This window comes from Lytechinus pictus, chromosome 1 (assembly GCF_037042905.1).
Source record: "Lytechinus pictus isolate F3 Inbred chromosome 1, Lp3.0, whole genome shotgun sequence".
NCBI classification, from domain to species: Eukaryota; Metazoa; Echinodermata; class Echinoidea; order Temnopleuroida; family Toxopneustidae; genus Lytechinus; species Lytechinus pictus.
Genome location: NC_087245.1, coordinates 12075299 through 12094726, shown reverse-complemented (window position 1 = coordinate 12094726; position 19428 = coordinate 12075299). Strand labels below are relative to the sequence as shown.

Here is a 19428-nt window from a genome sequence, read left to right as displayed (position 1 = left end):
GCTTTGTTGTTAGATTCCAAGACGCCCCCTTTCTTTTTTTTTAATATGATGAAATTAAATGTGATGAAATTTTGATTATCACTTTCCCGATTTGAATGCTCACTGGCTATGGAAATCACCGTTTCACGCAAAATTATTAAAGGACCGTGTCTACCCCCAACAAAAAGCTGACTTGGATTTTTAAAAATCCAACAAGCATAAAACTGAAATTGTCATTAAAATCTTATGTAAACTATTAAAGAAAGTTGTTTTTAAGTTTCGCCCCGTTTCACATTATATGCACATCGATCCTGGTCGGTATGCAAATGAGAGACTAATGACGTAACCCACCCACCCATTATTCCTTTTGTATGACCCTATTTTATTACATAAAATGTGAAACATTCTAATTTTCTCCTCGATGTCATGTGAAACAGAGTTATATTCCTCCTCAAACATGTGGAATTGCCATTGTTCTAACTTTTGTTCAGTCATGTTGGTCATTATTGTCAAATCTGTAAAAATTGAAAACCAAAACAAAAGAAATAGTGAGTGAGGGACATCATTGACCCTCTCATTTGCATGTCACTGAGTTGTGTATGTAACTGTTTTGTGAAAAATTATAAGCAAAACTTTAAAATGTCTTAACTTTCTTATTTTACATCTGCTTTTGATGAAATTTTCAGCGTTATGCTTATTTGATTTTTCTCTATTGATTCAAATCAGCAATTTTTATGGGGTTCACTTGACCTTAAAATTTAGGGATCGTGACTACAGTACAAGATTATAAATTAACATGCTTTACAAATCGTCTTCTTTCTATAAAAATTCTTAACTAGTTGGAAGAATACTGTTGCTAAGATGGACCTTACCTATAATTATGAACCGAAATAAAATTAATCTAATTATAGGCCTTTAGTTGATAGCTAAGGAGACATTATTTTTTCAACAATTTTGAAAATGAAATGACGATTTTTTTTTTCTTTATTATTTTTTCCATTGTCCTTCGTGTTCTCATCCTGCACAGTTTATTTTGGCCAGCCCCAAAATGTTTCTAAAGAACGAAATTATACATCTATATACTACTCACCATCATCAATTCACCCATTAGCTCATTCTGAATTTGCGCCATCTATGAGCGCATGACAGCCAGTTTGAGATTTTGGGGTGGGGTGGGCAACTTGCTCTCACGCTTGCAAACTTTGCTATTAGATGATTGTAAGCAACATGAGTTTTCATATCATAAGGGTGGGATTTGACAAAGCTAATTATGATTTAGATGATAGGGAATCTGATGTAACAACCGCATCATCATCAGCATCATTGTCATCAGCACCACCACCATCATCACCACCACTACCGTCATCACACTACCATCGTCATCATCTTCATCATCACATTATCATCAGCATCACCGTCATCACCACGACCACCACCATCATCATCATCACCACCACCACCATCATATATCATCATCATCACCACCATCAATCATCAGCATCACTACCACCATCATCGCCATTATCATCACCACCATAAGCATCACCCCCCCCCCCGGTATCACCATCATATACAACAACATCATCACTACTTCATTATAATCTTTTTCAGCATTACCTCTCTTTCGTAAGCAAGTGACAATCTCTCAAGCTCTTACTATCTTGTATCTTCTTATGTATCTTCGAATACAAATATATTAAATGCATGAAATTTTGTATTCCTTTTGACATAGTAAACTGACATTTTAATTAATCAAGACTGTATACATGAGATTTATACTTTTGTTTTTAAATACAAATGCATACGAACATATTTCCATAATATTAATGACAATAATTGTTATATAGAACCTGATCAGGAGAAATTGAAACCACTCATTTAAATGCTTATATTGAAAGTAATAATATAATAGTGATAGGAATAACTAATAATCATTTTCATAGTAGAAGCAATAATAAGAGAATCATAATGATAAAAATGACAACGGTTAATAATGACATAAAAATAATAAAAATAATGGATTTTGATAGTGACAGAAAATTCATTACTTTCCAAGTTCATACTTTAGTTTAAATACCTCTTCATTGTTTACCAAGGTTTTATGCCAAAGTTGACAAAATGTGGTATGTTTACACCAGCCAGAATTTCAAAATTAGCCAACATTTCTAATGTGGCCAACTAAACACATCAGAAAAAACAAGATTATTGGAGATTGCAATAAGAGGGCTATTCCACGAGAATCATATCAATACTATAATCCTGAGCCAACTTGCAGAGTTGCATTTTTCCCCCAAAATGTGCATTATTTTGTGACTTTTCCAGCTGATCAGGAAGTGAAGATGCATTCAGATTTTGACACGGGGTAATACTTTATATTCCTAATACCAGCGCATGCTTTTCATAAATGGGGCCCGTAAGTGAGCATTCGACAAGTGAGAATTCCTCCACTTGGGTGGCCAATAATCTAGTCAAAGGCTGCAGTTATTGTCTTTACTGTTATGCTGAATGCAAGCAATACGTGTGATGCGGCAAAGAATACAAATTGTGGCAAAGGCAAAAACAATTACTGCAGTCTCCGCCTAGACTATAGGCTTTCAATTTGGATTGATTGAATTTTCTTAAAAATGAAGATTAACATCAATGTGGACTGATCAGGCTAGAATCTTAAGATTGAATCAGCTCAGGCTGATAGATAAATATATGAGAAAATAAAGGGAAATTCTAATCATGCAGGAATGGGGTTCACACCCTCTTTAACATGAGATTGGGACTTGACACAAAACCATAATCACTACGAAGATTGAGAGCAAAATAATCCACTTTTGATTAAAGGAGCAGACAGCTGATAGAAAAATGTTGTCAGAAGCAGCTTAAAACCTTCCGCTACTTCCAGACAAAAATGAAGCATCTTCTGTTACTGTGGTCATAAAAGTGGAATATACTAAAATATCTTTAAAAATAAATAAATAACCGGAAGTGCATGACACACATTCTTCAAATAAAGAAACAAGGCAATGTTTCCAAAAGATTGGAATGAATTATTACAGACAGATCTACACAATGATAAACCACATCAATAGTGTGGTTCACTCTTAACTGTAGGTGACTATTACAAAATAACAGGATATTGATATTAGTATGTAAATGCACTGTATTTCTGCCAACAGAATATTTTTTGTGATGTAACTAGTTTTAATGCACATGCCTTTGTGAACTGCCTTGAATTATTTTTTTCCATTCACTAGTAGTGAATATATAAAATTCCAATTACATATTTATCTCATTAATATAGATAGTATGTGGACAAACCTAACAAAACCTAACAAAATTTACTTTGCATACATGTATGTAATGTAATTTCCATTCTTATTATAATGAAATACAATGAGAACAGAGAATTATATTATTGTATTACAGGATATGTCTATAGACATGAGGATTAAATTTAGTTACATGACAAAAAAAAAATTGTACATCACTATTAGATATATTTCGAATATAAATCAATTTTTCCATTATATGAAGTGCATTTTCCTGCATTTAATGTTACTCTTTTGTGTTATGTGTTCATAAAATGCAGCAGTTGTTTAACACAAATGAGGTACAAGAATTTGATGCATGAAAATAAAAAGATGTTGAAAACCACTGATAAACAGTACACAGTATAAAATCTTATAAAAGTTATAACTTATAAAAAAATGTATTTCATGTTGATATGACTACTAATGTTCCCTGTATACATTGGGACTATTGAAAAAAGCACTAATGCCTTGTTCAAAGACATGTTGATATGTCAGATGTTTTATTCAGAGATACAAATAATGTAAAGTAACCATACATTTCCACTAAGTGAATAGAAAATAGAGAATTGATACATAAAAATATCCATGATCATAGAGACATTTGAATCATTACCTCTTTTTAAGAAGCATCAAAATGCCTTGATACAATAAACAAATTTGCCAACATGATCTTTATTAGCCACTATACACTGATACATGTATATCTATTATAACATATACAGTAAACAAGCATAAAGGCTTGATGACATCAGTTTACTTCACAACGATTGTTCAGAGAATTTGTTCATTTCAACAGAAAAACATCCTGTTAAGAAAGCACAACACTCCAGTACCATGACATTACCTTGCTAATTAATAGATTTATCACATTCAGAGGTCAAATGTAAACTGCATTATTGCAGTCTCAATGAGCAATGCGTAGCTATAATTAACTATTCCCTTTCAATGCATGGTATGTTGAATATGTTGTACAGTATTCATAAAGCATACACAACCAAATCAAACATTTGAGAATGAAATATATAGATAAAAATGTTTAGACAATAAAAATTTCATTCGGAATAAATGTCATATTCTTCGGATGAACAATTGGCCTACAGGACTCCAATTCAATGAAATAAAATCACTCTTATATAGCCATGAGCGGCAATTCCAGGCACAAATTTTGTACAGTCCCCCCTAAGGTAACAAGAAATCTCTAGAAATCATCGCATATGATTTTAACTATGGAAAGCCAGCAACATCATAATACAACTTGTAACAAAAAAGGCAAAATAAATTCACTGCCCATTTATTAACATGAGGAGCGAGCTGATTGGTCAACTTAATGACAAATTCACAAGTATACATCACATCCTAGGAACACTTAACAGTTTCTCGATGACAAATTATGCCATTGCTGGTTCGGCATAGTCTAATTTGATTTAAATACATTCTAACTGGTTAATGATTGGCCCATGTGATAATTTACAGTTGGTATTGTAATGACAAAATGCATACATGTAAACATTATATCTTGGGACTTGGATTTCATCATTTACAAGGCATTATCAATTAACAAAACACAATAAAAAAAAGGAATGCACTGGCTGATAAAATCACATTTTTAAGATAAAAATCACATTTTTCCATATGTGAAATGATGAAAACAGATAAAATACAATATCTAGGCCTATATGGAATATTAAAAACTTTTTTAATTATATCATTTGTCCTTTAGTCTTTTATTACTAGAATCATATGCTCTAGCTGATCAATTATGGCTAGGTAAGCAATATCTGATTGCTCTGAGTCTAATTAAAAAGCCAAGACAGGAATTAAAATAGATTTAACCTCAACATTCGACCTCAGATGACCCCTCAAAGTGACCTTTGAACCCAACATAAGGTATAGGTTCCAGTCATGTACTTACAGATTCCATCTAAGTCATTTATAAACCCTATGGCCGAGTATAGTCTAATAAAGGTACAAGACACAATATCTAAGATACTGACCTCAAATGACCTTTGACTCTGACACATGACCTCAATACAAATGCCTGCATGATAGCTAGGCATACCACATGTACTACACAATATACCAATCTGTGTCTACCTTACGTTCTCGTACCTAAATGACAGGCCATAAGACATTAATACTTAATGTAAAGGGTAACTTATTCTTTCATAGATCCGATATATTTGGTACCTGCAAGAAAGTCCTTGTTCATATTTCCTTAAGAGAAGTAAGATTATACAACAATGAACACCCCATGTTGTTCCCCCTGTAAATGGGACTTTATAGCAAACCTTGCAAATACACATAATATATGTGCATAAATTAAATCAATCTACTAAAATTATTTTAATTTGGTATGCAAAATAAATCATACAACAGACCTAGGGTCATAAAATTTACATTCTTACGCACTTTATACCCTTCTTCCAAATTACACAAAACATAGCAAATATTAATATTTATATATTCATATATATATATTTATATATCTTTACATATATAGTACTCTATTTTTTTGTTTGTAGTATTTTTCATATATTAGGAAATGAAATTTACAAAATGAATTTACTAAACTATCTAGAACTAAGTTACTTACAATATTACTATATTTGCTAACTTATTTTTTTTCAAGTTTTCTGTATTGAATTTTACCCTTTAAACTCAATCGGGAAAATTAATTACAGTACATGTATGTGGACAAAAATTTTCACTTTAACTGCAAAAAACAACAACCATATATTATTTTATACTAATTTGTGATGGAATGTCTCCCGTTTTGGTGTTGAGGTGACAAAAAAAATCACAAATAATAACAACTTTTTTGTACCTGATTACATTTTGCTACTCAGTCCTTTTTTGTTTTATAGTATCATTTTGTGGCAAATTGGTCGATACAAATGTCCATATATGGACATACTTGACTGCCCTTGATATTTTTTAACTTAAATATTGTTGCAAAACATGTGCAAAATATGGCTGAGCTTGTATGGGGCTTTCCCTTTAAAACCTGCCCTAGGAACCCACTGGCAATTAATGACTCACTTGATCTACTTGCTTGGTTGCATTAACAAAAATGGAGACCATGCAAATCTATTTAAAATGAAAGAAATAGGCCCTAGTGGGGATCCTTGAGGTACAGCCATAATGACCTAACAGGTTCTAAATTTCTAAAATATCATACTAAAACATTTAAAACTAAGCATATATATCAAAACATTCAAAAACTAAGTCCACACTGGACAAAATTGTACTTGTTTTTAATGCTTGAATGGAATTGAACATGACTCCTATTTGTTTTCCTCGTGCTTACAAGAGGACATAAATCAGGTCTCACCACTAAAAGGACCATCTATCCTTCTTTCCTTTGTTATACATACATGCAGGCTGGAACAATCCAATCGATGCCAGATTGCCATAGTAATAGTGTATTTTGCACCATCTGATGTCTTAGAGACAATAAATGAACAAGCTCCTCATGCAAGCCCTCAAAAATTTGGGATGAAATGGCATAATTACATTCACCATTAATTTCTGCCATCACCACTTATCGATATTAATGTGCATAAAAATCCTTACCCGAATACCTGCCCCTTCTAGCAATATTGGTGATTTGGTTGTTATGTGTAGTTAGTTTTTTTTTATTTATTTTCATTTTTTGTCTTTTGGGCATCTATTCAAGGCTATGTAAGCTACAGCACAATAGGAGAGCTATAAGTAGGCTACATTTACTAATAATTAATGCAATGCTATCTCCATATATACACCACATTACACCCTCAGGCTACAATAAAAGATGTAGCCGTCATTAGTGTTAGGTATACACATTCCTGACCTAATTACTTATTTCCAATTAACAGACAACATACCTCACGATCTTCAAATAACACAAGTCATGTTTTTAAAGCGACGGTCAATTTTGCGACTTCAGTTTCATTACTGTAGCAGTATTTCTGTAGACTTGTCAGAAATAGTTAAAACCATGTTCATGGTAGCTCTCCTGGACCTATCTGACTGATTCAGTGGGAGTTTGTACAACAATGAACCCTCTTAGTGATCCATGACACCATCATAAGTGATCTAAAGTAACGAATTACAAGAATACAATGTGGTTTTAAGCATTGCTTTGATTCGAACTGGTTCACAAGCTTACAGAGTAATTGTGAATGCTAACAAAGTGATCTACTGAAATGGTTCATTGAATTGGTTTGACAGGAATCGGTTTGAGAAGGTGGCTCTGAACAGGGCCTTACCAAAGAAGAAACACAGATTTAATTTTCTTGCTGTTCAGATTCTTGCAAGTTCTCTTTGGTGTCAAAACCGCCAATGAAAATAAGAAACTGAAGTGTCAACAATCTTCTGTATCTCCTACATGACAAAATTTTTTTTGTACTTTGTATTTTTATTGTCAACATATCAGATATTTTTCCATTTTCTCATGGAACATTTTCTCGCTCACACACATCCACACAAAATTCTTCACAATGAGGATATTATACAAACATCTAGATGCATTTAGAAGAGTTGCACATATTGGAAATTTTACAATGTTAAAAAAAATAAAACATTCAAAATAAAAGAGCTCTTTTTTCTTATGTTTATGTACTGTGACTAATAATAATGAGTTTACTCACATTATATACTTTTCTATTCTATCACAGACTAGCACAGACATCACTTTATTTATCTGTAAACCTATCCACTATGCATCTATCTACTGATCTAATTTATCTATCAATCTATCTATCTATCTACTTCTATTTTCTATCTATCTCATGTATCTATCTAGATATAATTCTATCTAATGATCTACTAATCTATATACATGTACACATCAATCTAACAACTTTTCACAAGAGGCAATATCTCAACTGAAAGTCAATCCCCGTCCCATATTATTTCCCTACAATTTAACAAGTTTATTATCCCTTTTCTATAACTGTACATCTGATGCCCAAGATAACAAACATACTTGGCCACTGCTGCCTCAATACTTGATTTTTTTTTATACCACTCTATTACTTTTTGTGTATTACATTCCCGCCACCGAAGATTGACAAGCAAACACATTAGAAAAGCAGCTTTAAAGTGCAGGAGAGTAAAATGTTTTTTTAATGCATGGTATGTACTGATAACCACATCTCTTTACTATCAAAATAAAGATAATTTAAAATGGTTTCACCCATTACATAGCTCCATTATTTTGCCTAATTGTGCAATGATCTACAAAATCACAACAATGAACCAAAATGGAACATCAATGAGTTCCAAGATATAATTAAGTTCATTTTTTTTCAAGTTCATGATAGAAAAGAGTGTAGATCTTATACCTCTTTCTAGAACATTTACTTGTTCTCATTAAAGTGAGGAAAGCAATTGATAACTATCGACAATAAAAGACATCAAGACCTCCATTCAAACACACAAAAAATATATGGCTATGCTGGAACAGTATTGCTATTTGATGATGACATTTTATGTTTAGACACAAAACGACTTGTAATATGCCATGAGAATGGAGAGGTTCGTGAATTGATAATTACATGTACTGTAGTGTGCTAGGACAGACACTATGTTTAGCTCCAAACTCAATAGAGAAAGAAGTTGAATAATGAATCAATGTTTGCAGACCAAACAGAGCATTCAGACACACAAGAAAATATTATAAACATTGTGTACATAGCATGTGTATTTGCTTTTATGCTCCTCATCTGAATGGACCTTGGTTTCAAACCATGCTCTACCTGGATAAAAAGATCCTTAAAAGTGAAATTTACAGTATGTGAGGTGTCTTTTTGTGAGTTTTTTTATTATTCAAACCATGCAACAGTAACCCATGACAACAGGCCAAATGTAAATGGTGAATGACAGTTCACAGAGTTGTAGACCAATTTCTTATTTTATGGTAACTTATACTGTAGGGGGTTAAATTTTAGTAGGCCTAACAAAGATGATTTCTTCCCTGACATAGCAATACACCTGATCATAACATCATCTACTGCATTTTCTTTCTTTTTGGTTGAGTAGCTCCTAAATTGTGGCTGACACAAGAAGATGAGTTGCAGCGTTTTGAAACTAGAGTGGACTGTATTTCCAAATTCAACTAAACTTTTTTCTTTTCTTTTTTCATTTGAGGACATGTATTCTGACTGGAAAACAATTTTTTTAGCTACATCGTTTGGTAAAGCTGTGGCCAGAGACATACCTTTCGTTTCTGAATACAAGGTCAATGAAGAATCACGTCCAATTTTGTTTGAATAAATGATGACAATAGAATGTTATGATTGAGTGCCTGAGAAAGACCTACTTGTGTATACTTTACAGGAATGCACTTCAGATAGTGCATAACTCACAAAAGAAATTTCAAATGACCCGTAAGAATGAAGATCATAATAATGGCTTTATCTGCATCTGTGAATTGAAAAAAAAAGTTAAGATAGGCAATTAGGGTTCGCAAAAAGGCAAGTACATCTACTTCATGTCATTCGAGATGCATTTTTTCCTTTATCAATATAATCATCTCAATTCTTCTGTTACTGTTTTTCCAATTGCTCTGCTTGGTAATAGCAAATGATTTCTTTGGACGGTCTCTATCAAGTTTCAGGATAAATCTATTGTGTCTGCACAAGCACTGTTCATACATTACATAACATTGTGATTTCATGCAAGCCAAATGTTTGGCACATGTAGCCAGATACCAGTTCTTACAGGCACACAAATACAATTTTCATTCAGCCCGGAAACAATTTCCGGGATCCGATTGGAAGGATAACCTTGGGAAGATGCGACGCATCAGATGCAATGCCTAATTAATTGATAGAAAGTCCTTAATTTTGTCAAAGTGAACAGGATTAACGTTGTCCCAGCCACTAGTGCCATGATGCTTGAACTGTTAATGCAAGGTAGATGAAGTGAGGCACTACAAATACTAACCATGCATCACACTGGCTGACCCTATCTACTGCTGTAATTATGACATCTTTTTTAATGTCGTCTTAATGGTACACTGTAGCACGCAGATAAGGCTGTATCCTTTTAGAATGGTCAATGCTTTGTGATGCCTCAATATATATCTACTTCATACCTCATGTATAAAGACATTAGTAACAATGCACTATATGTAATATGTTGATCAATGCATATGTCGGCATAATGGCAACCTCAATATTTGCCACTCAACAACGGTTTCAAAATGTAAAATAATCAATGAGTTCAAAATAATTTTAATGATTTGGAAAATGGTTCACAATAGCACCTGATTTTCTTAGTGAGTTGAAATAGGAATTAGAAGATACAAAACAGAGCTATGCCATACATACATGCATGATATGGATTGATATATTCGTACTACTGCGTTGACAAAACTGTCATTGCTCTGTGATACAACGATATTAATGCAGTTCCCCTTACTCATGAAAGAATTAAAATCATACTTGAAATTGCTTTAATCTTCAATTACATACCCTCCATCTCCTTCTTCCTTATCATGTTTCGTTACTCTGAACTCAGAATGTGCATACCTATTATCAAATGAACCTATTATTTTGTATTAAAGTAAAAGTATATAGTTGTGTATGCAACCAATACCGCAACTTTTATCAGTAATGAAGCGTTGCAAGGGTGCTGCAAAAGCCTATAGGTGTCAAATAATTTTTGAATTTTAAAATAATTTTAAGATTTCCTATAGCAAATTACAATGAGTTGAAGATTATTTTCTTGCAACAAGTAGTATTAACTGGTTTGCTGTAGTTGAAATTCATCCTTCAACTGCAAATTTGTGATTAAACCTTGCAATCAATTGCAACTGACTTTCTTACAACACAGTACACACCCTAGTTGAGAACTCCGATTGACAGATCTACATGTATATAAAATAGGCATTTCCCGTACCTACCATTCTTCTCAAGTACAAGGATACAATATAAAACATTATATTTACTGTTCATGATCATTTAGAAGCTACTTTATCAAGTATTCTGCTTATATTGATTCCTGGGTCCTATAATACAGAGGTTTGTAATTAATTGAACAATGGCAAAGACAAATCAAGATTGTTTTCCATGGATATTACCATGATCAACCAATCAGAATCGATGTTTGTCTGACATTAGCTATTGAGCGAAGATGTTTGTGTTACGGGACCCTGATGACTTTTTGCTGCTAAAATAGAAAAAGAGAGATAATGGAACTGAGTAAAGAATTCCATAAAAATGGCAAGATTTATACTGTACACTTGTCTCCTTATGTCAACTTGATCTACATAAATAACATCAGTTTGGTGTATCTTTGTTTAAAGCAATCTGGGAAATTAGAAAATATGATAGAGATTATGCATGCATGCTACATGTACAACCGCTTTTATTAGCATGATTGTGGGTTAACCTAATGAAGTCGGAAAAGACAGTCCAGTGCGAGTTAACAGAGTAAGGGGACTTCACCATAAATTATGCAACATTGCATAAGAGTTTTTGCACTGCCTTTACAGATGGTGAACTTCTTGGGAGTTGTTTCTAGTTCAAACTGCTGGTAGGCCGGCGACGTACAGGTACGTGTAATGACAGCCAAATAGTGCATCCAGGAAGAACAGCCCTTTGCACTTCTTAAGCCTATCGTTCATCGTGCTATCTCAGCCCATGACACCGGAAATCGTTGAACAAGACGTGGCAACTCATGAAAACACATTGGTGACATTACAACACTTACATTTCATACCTAGTTTATAGTAATAATAGCACAATGATTACCTACTTTCTTTCCCACTGAAATGCTGTTTTGTGTTTCATGAAATGTAGCCACTACCCCTAGTGCATGAGAAGTATTAACTTTTGCACAAATCTCTTTTGGTTGAACATGATTGAGCAAGGTCAAACAATGTCTGCAGAATTTGTGCTGTTTGGCACTGAACGCTGTCCACTCTTGAACACAAGATGAGTACATGTATATACGCTGAGAACTCATCGTCGTCTTCATCAGAGATGGCGCTTCATGTGAAGTGCAAGGTGATCGGATCGCGAGAAGCATCGCTCACAGTGACTACATTTGAAAGGCTTGGCCCCCGTGTGCTTGCGGTAGTGTCGCGTGAGTTCGTCAGACCTAGCAAACCTCCATTCACATCCTTCCCAAGTACACTTGTATGGTTTTTCACCTGGAATAAAATAAGAATACAAATGATTGATAATATTAGCATATGTATCCACCAAACTGGTGCTCAAGGCACTCTAATGTGCATCACCCCAGCTAAGCTAGTACTACTACTACTACATGTACATGTATATCTACTACAGTGCTTTAACAGCATTCAAGAAATGCTGATCTGTCAGTCTATAGAAATCAGATAATACCAGAATGTGAGATCTTAAGTCTAGTGATGACCTCTGCTGTTGGTGTTGTAGCAAAACCAAAATTGTACTCCCCAATCAATTCACTAGGCATTTTCAATTTTCTTATCTTCAGCTGATGTGAACTTATTTTGAACTACATATATATCTCATGGTCACTTTCAATACATCCTAATTTAATTTTCTAAAAACATAAGTCAATGGTGGATGTATTAAATGAATCTGTTTACAAACATGAATGATTTTGTCATACATCATAAGAAACCACCTTTTATGGCATTTAGAATGGGTGTCTTCTTCCCCTATTATTTCTCTGTCTCTCTCTCATTACCATCATATCAGACACACAAGCATACACATTCTATTTGTTTTATAAGTATCTTTAAAAGAAATAAATATAAATGCAGTAGTTCAATATTCCTAAACGGGGAAGAAAGAGTGAAGGGAATATTCATATTTCATGAAGTGAAGAAGAGAAAATTCAGTGAGGCACATGCGCTCTGTAATCTACTCCAAAAATAGCATAACATTTGATACATGTACATGTTCATGTACATGTATGTACATAAAACAGCAATTCAAGAATTCAAACCTAATACGTAATAGTATTTAGATTTATTTCAATACCAATTATGCATGCATTATATTTTCAAATATATTCCTACATGTATGTAAATCATCTGCTATCACTTTTTTAAATCTTGACTGAACATACATGTACATGTACAGTAAGGGACTATCATAAAACCAACAAGGATAAGTGTACATGGCTCAGTAGCCAATGAAAATCAAGGTTTTTATGGTACAGATGTTTACTGGAACAAATTTGCAGTGACTTTCCCACCCCCCCCCCCAAAAAAAAGGGACAAAAACAATTGTAGGGAAAAATAAATCATATCAAAAGGGATGCTCCAGGCTGAAAATATTTATGTCTAAATAAATATAGCAAAATTCACAAAGCAAAATGCTGAAAATTTCATCAAAATATGATGACAAATAGTGAAGTTATTTAATTTCAAAATTTAGCAATACATGTACTGTATATTGTGAAAACAGTTATATGCACGTTGTCGTCATGACTCATGACTATTCAATAGAATGGGCTGATGACGTCGCATCCCCACTTTTCCGTTTCTTATGTTATTACATGAAATCATAATTGTTTTTTATTTTTTTATACATGTACATAATAAATAAGTTGCAGCAATGAATATCTAATGCACTTAATCAGCTGTAATTCCAATATTTTTGGTTCTTGAAGGAAATTTTTTTAATAAACCTTATTTCATACAATAAAATACACAAGAAGAGTGGGGATATGACTTCATCAGTTTGCTCATTGAATATTCATGAAGACATGCCTAGAACTGTCTCACCAGACTAATGCAAATCTTAAAAATGCCATAACGTCGCTATTCGTCATCAGATTTTGATGAAATTTTCAGCATTTTGCTCTGTGAATTTTACTCTTTTTATTTATATATAACTATTTTTAGCTCTGAGCATCCCATTAATTTACTGGTACTAAAGGACAATCACCAGACACCTACAGCTTTTGCAGAACGGAAGTATTAAAATTATCATATCTACAGACAAAATATTATTCGATTGGTGTTATGATGCATTACAAACACAGGAAAACATGTGATGTCAACATGAACCTGTGTTCTTACACTGGAAGCAAACTGAACAAACACATGCAACGTAAAGCGATTGTATTCGGGTTTGATGTGATTGTAGTTTTCATCTTAATGCATGACATGTATATCTACATGTATGAAGGTTGTCACTTAGTATTTGTGGAGACTGACTTTACAAAGTGAATTCCATTGCCGTTGATCATGGAAGGCAATTTGTTGCTCACATGCCGCATATGAAGCATGCAAGCCAGTGCAGGGTCAGGGGAAAATTAATGATACACTACAATCATGACTCATTTATGATAAAGAGGTAAATGAGAGACCCGTACAGTATGCCTCCTTGAGTCCTTGTATTGGTGAAGTGATGGAGCGCATACCAGTTTTTTTTAGTGTATGTTGACTAAGCATTGCTCATACTACAGACCTATATCTCCTCCATATTGAAGTTATACTGATGGAAGACATATCAATGGTAGATTGTACTTGGTTATTTGCTAAATCATACATGACCAAGAGATATTTGAATGTTTTTGTTTGTTTAAAGAAAAGGCAAACATCTTTGGTCATGGATCAACCAGACAACTGTATAAAGGTTTTGTATCAACAAGACTTTGCAAACAGCAGCAAGATTTTTTTTCCGAGCGGAAGTGAGAGCTCACCATTTGTTTTTCAAACTTTATTTGAGACCATCACAGTCTTGCATCTAGAGGATGTTGGAATGTTGAACTATCGCTTTTCATATTCAAATTTAAAAAAAATCTGCCGCTTTGCCCTTCCCTCCTAGCTTCCCCTTTCCCCAAGCAACCTTTTGAGCAATATTTCAATTCTGCCTCTGCTTTAAAACCCAATCTTGCTTCCAATAAAAGTGGCTATATTAATTTTCTATTACGGTCGTGCTTCACTTTAATAACCAGCCATGTCATGATCTGCACCCTTCCATATATGACGTATAATTGGCATGACCGGATATGAGTGCCATGTTGTGGGTCATCCAATTCTGTGAAAATTCATTGAGTAAAGAAAGGGGTTTATTTTTGTTTAAATATTTGATTTCTTGGTGTTACTTATGGTTGTGAAATTTCTAATTCTATATCCTTTTGTTTGTAAAGATGATGATACATTGAAATATATATCTAGACTTGGAGAATTGGAAGTTTGGAACATTCTAACAATGAAGATAGCTGGGGGACTGCTGGTTGATCAAGGTATGTCGATTCGAACAAAACATTATTCCAATGGTGGCACATACATGTACTCGCCAATTTTTTAATATTTTACCATCAATTTACAATCAATTTTCTTCTCTTTATTTCTTGTACATTTGATAATAAAGGAGCTCTATTGAATCACATTAATGTAAATCTAACAAATTTCACATGAAGGCAAACCATGTTTCAAGGAGAAAATCCGTGAAATATTTCATATAGGGCCTAGTGAAATACAAAATAAAGAAAGTGAGTGTGTGACATAATTGGCTCCTTCATTTGCGTACTAGCCGATATGTAAATGTCATAACTTTCTTATATCTGATTTTGAAGAAAATTTCAGTGCTCAGTGCGAAGCTTGTCTGATTCTTCTTTTACAGTATATCAGCTTGTTCTTGTGGCAGACTTGACTGAATCAACATTTTGAATTTTGAAATTCATGATAAACAAGTTTGGCCCTTTAATCTTCCACAAGTCAATGTAGCTTATAAAATATAAAGTACTACAAGATTATGGTCAGTATTAAAAACCTTTTAGAGTTGGAAGAGTAATAATTGCTATGAATTGGTCAGGCAGCTTTTTAAATAAACAAGCAAAAACCTACATCATACGAGGGTTATAAAGTACTAGTACACATTACTCTCAAAAGCTTTCCATTGATGCGAGGAAATTTAATTGGTATGAATTAACCAGACTGCATAATTATGCCTATACTACACTGCACTGGTGATCCTTGCTGAGTGGAGGCAATATCACCATGGTAACCACACATGACCATATATCAATTGTCTTGTGCAGGAAAAATGCTATGACTCTGGATTTTTACATGTTAATATTATTCACTCAATGTGATCATGGCATTTTTTTCACTTAAAGTGCTCCTGGCCGAGATCTTTGAGATGAATTAAAAAGCTTCCATATGGGTGCAGTTTTGATCTTTGTTCCCTGGTTGAAGCTTGGACCAATGTGTTGTAGCATATGGTTCACAAAAGTTTGTCTCCTACTGAGTCATTTGCTGATAATTTTGTGTATCATCATTTATTACACCATTATGATTCTCAATATAATTATCAATATTCATCACTACTATTATCACCGTCACCTTAACCATCACCATAATCATCACCATCATAAGCACCAATCATCATCGCCATCATCCTCATTGATATTAGAAACAGTACATGTACAATCATAGATATTACCAATATCACTATCATCTCCATATTCCAAATTAACCATTTATATTTTTCTCATCTTTTGAATGGGATTGACAGACATCACCATTTTAACTTCCAGTCAATGGAGATGAATGTCCTTAGTCTGCTTTTAGATACATCCACAGTGCAAATCATGCAAGCTAGCCTGTCTAAACCATTCCCTAACTGGAATCATTATCAGGATCAGAAACAATAAACTGGAATCATTGTCAGAATCAGAAACAATATATTTGATGCAATAAAAAAGCTGTTCAAATAACAACTTACCTGTGTGTGTTCTCTGATGTGCTTTCAGGTGTGAACTTTTGGTGTAAACTTTCCTACAACCACTAAATTGACATCTATGAACTCTTCGCTTGGGATCGGGGGAATCTGATCTCTTGCTACTACTACCTCTAGAAGATGAAATTGGATTTAAACTACGCATTCTAACTGAACCTCTGTCCATAAGTCCACCCATGCTTACTGCAACCAATTGTCCTACAGGCACACTAACTAACCGGCTACGACCAAGTTCTGGTGATGATGGTGGTGTGAGGGTCGCTTCCGATATCATTCGCGCTGCCTTGAAAGTTTCTGTTTTGAAAGGATCACATGTGATTGCAGTCACTGAGGGAGATGGTGAAAGTTCACCAGAACTGTCCCAAGAAACAATGCTGGAGCTGGAACTCAGGCTTATCGTGTCAAATCTGCTGTCGCTGCTCTCACTGTCCGAAAACGAAAGCAGATCTAACTCTCTGTCCATTATCACACGATCTTGGCAAGGTAAAATGAATTTATTCCAAGGGTTTTCTGGCTCCTTCACTCGCTTGTCCAGGATCTTACATGGCTCAAACTTCAGTAACCTCTCCATTTCTAGACAGTGCTGCAAGTAAATTAAAGATAATAAGATCATTAGCTTCATGAGCTTGACAGAAACTAATAGGCCTACTAGTGGTATAGTCTATGAGACATGATGGAGAAACTTTACAGGTCTGATGGACATGAAAAAACTTGGTGGAAAGTCATGAGGTGTTAGATCCCTCACTGGAAAGGACTGATAGAAAGTGTGTGAGACTAGGCCTGGAAATTTTGGGTATTTTTGGTCTTCGGGTACCCATGGTAATTTTCGGGCGGGTACCCGAAAATCATGTCACATGAAATATGACTGGTGGAAAAACGCGTTAGGTGAGGTCATCCAGCCACTGAATGAAAATATAGTAAGCAGTGCAAGCCTCCTGTGCATGCCCCACGCGCAGTATTCCATCGAAACAAGTCTGCAATACTCTGTCACCTCGTACCAAAATTGACCTAGAATTCCACTTTCCTATATTTTATATGAATTATGAAAGGAATTCGCGGAGGATCTGTTTTCGCACTGATACCACGCAGGTAAGCAAATTTTGATTACTTCTTGCTTTTCCGTCAAAATCTTACGAAGTAGCGTCGATATTACATCGTGTTCATGAGTTTGTAGAATCTATCGCTACGTACGTGCACAAAGTCAATTGATTTCCAATCACGATCTTGTTACCATTTTTGGTTTATGATGAACTGAAAATGGTACAGTAACACGAATAGTGATTGGCTGGCGCTGCAAAAGGAAACATGGCGACGATTGAACGATCTCAGTCACATCATCACTTGAAAAACTTGTATATTTATGGATATTTTGAGGGTAATTGTTGAGATTCAAAATGAGACTTGTGTACTTTTGTGATGAGTTACAATCATGTCTTACACTACACAATGCAAATCAAATACATGTACGTTATACTGGTGAGCAATTTTCGGGTATTGCGTATTGATTTTTCTACCAGGGTACCCGAGGCTTCCGGGCGGGACCTGGGTACCCGGGTTTTAGTCCCAGCCCTATGTGAGACCATTTTACCAACATTTGTTGTCCTTGATTGACTGAGGAGCAATTACTACTATGATAACTGTCTTATAAAACAAACTTTATTGAAAAAAGAGTCAGAAAAGTCCTTCCATGAAGGGCTTTCAGATGGAGATTTCTAGCTTGAGCTCCGATGAGAACTCACATGGTCTAAAAGAAAACAGGTTTAATAGTAGAAATGAGGGATAAAACATGAGATTGTAAGAAACTATTATCCAGCGAGAACAGCAAAAAGTCAGTAAGTTTGTAATTTGTATCAGGTTTAATATATTTTTCTGCTGAATGAGGGATGTAACCAGTGTCTGACCTCTTTGCAATAAAGAGGACTTATTTGTTTTTCTACAAAGTGAGGAAAAATCAATGGCTCTAATAGACCATTTAAAAAAGGTAATATATACCAAGGAGATATACTAAACTAGTTCCCCACTTTTACACTCAGATAGTTTTCAGATGACTGCTCACTGAGAATTTTGATAGCCAATAATGGGGTATGCCAAATAGAGTACTACTACATGTGCATCATCTGTGAAATCCATTTTCTGAGAAGCACCCTGAATGATGCATTGATAGTCTAGGGGACAGTCTGATTCAATTATCTTTGATGTTTCCTAACAAGGATTTCTTGAATGGTAATTCACAACACAGCCTAAATAAAGACAAAAATATCCAAACATTTGGAAATCAAATTATGTACATGTGCGGGGGGGGGGGGGGGGGGGTATAAGTCTTCCAATGATACGGCTGTTACAGACCCATACTCATGACTTTTGTTTATGATATAGGAGGCGGATGTTTAAATTGTCTGTATAAATTTTCCTTCTTCTATAAATTTCTGCCAGAAACACTTTATAATAAAATTTAATGGTGATCCTTTTCA

The 19428-nt window shown here is 34.4% G+C and overlaps 1 protein-coding gene across 1 annotated transcript; it reads right to left on the bottom strand.

The window, feature by feature from the left end:
• Nucleotides 1-7798: 7798 nt before the first annotated feature.
• On the bottom strand, nt 7799-17539 carry LOC129257489 (Krueppel-like factor 6). The gene is made up of 2 exons (XM_054895823.2): nt 16943-17539; nt 7799-12420 (listed from the first exon to the last, which is right to left on the bottom strand). Exons 1-2 carry the CDS (start codon nt 17526-17528, stop codon nt 12245-12247), a joined length of 762 nt encoding a protein of 253 aa, XP_054751798.2. The 5' UTR covers nt 17529-17539; the 3' UTR covers nt 7799-12244.
• Between the last annotated feature and the right edge of the window lie 1889 nt (nt 17540-19428).

Coding starts and splice junctions, on each gene's coding strand:
- LOC129257489 (XM_054895823.2), bottom strand. CDS start 17,528: ATGGAGAGGTTACTGAAGTTTGAGCCATGTAAGATCCTGGACAAGCGA. Junction 12,421..16,942: donor ACATCAGAGAACACACACAG/GTAAGTTGTTAT, acceptor ATTTTATTCCAG/GTGAAAAACCATACAAGTGT.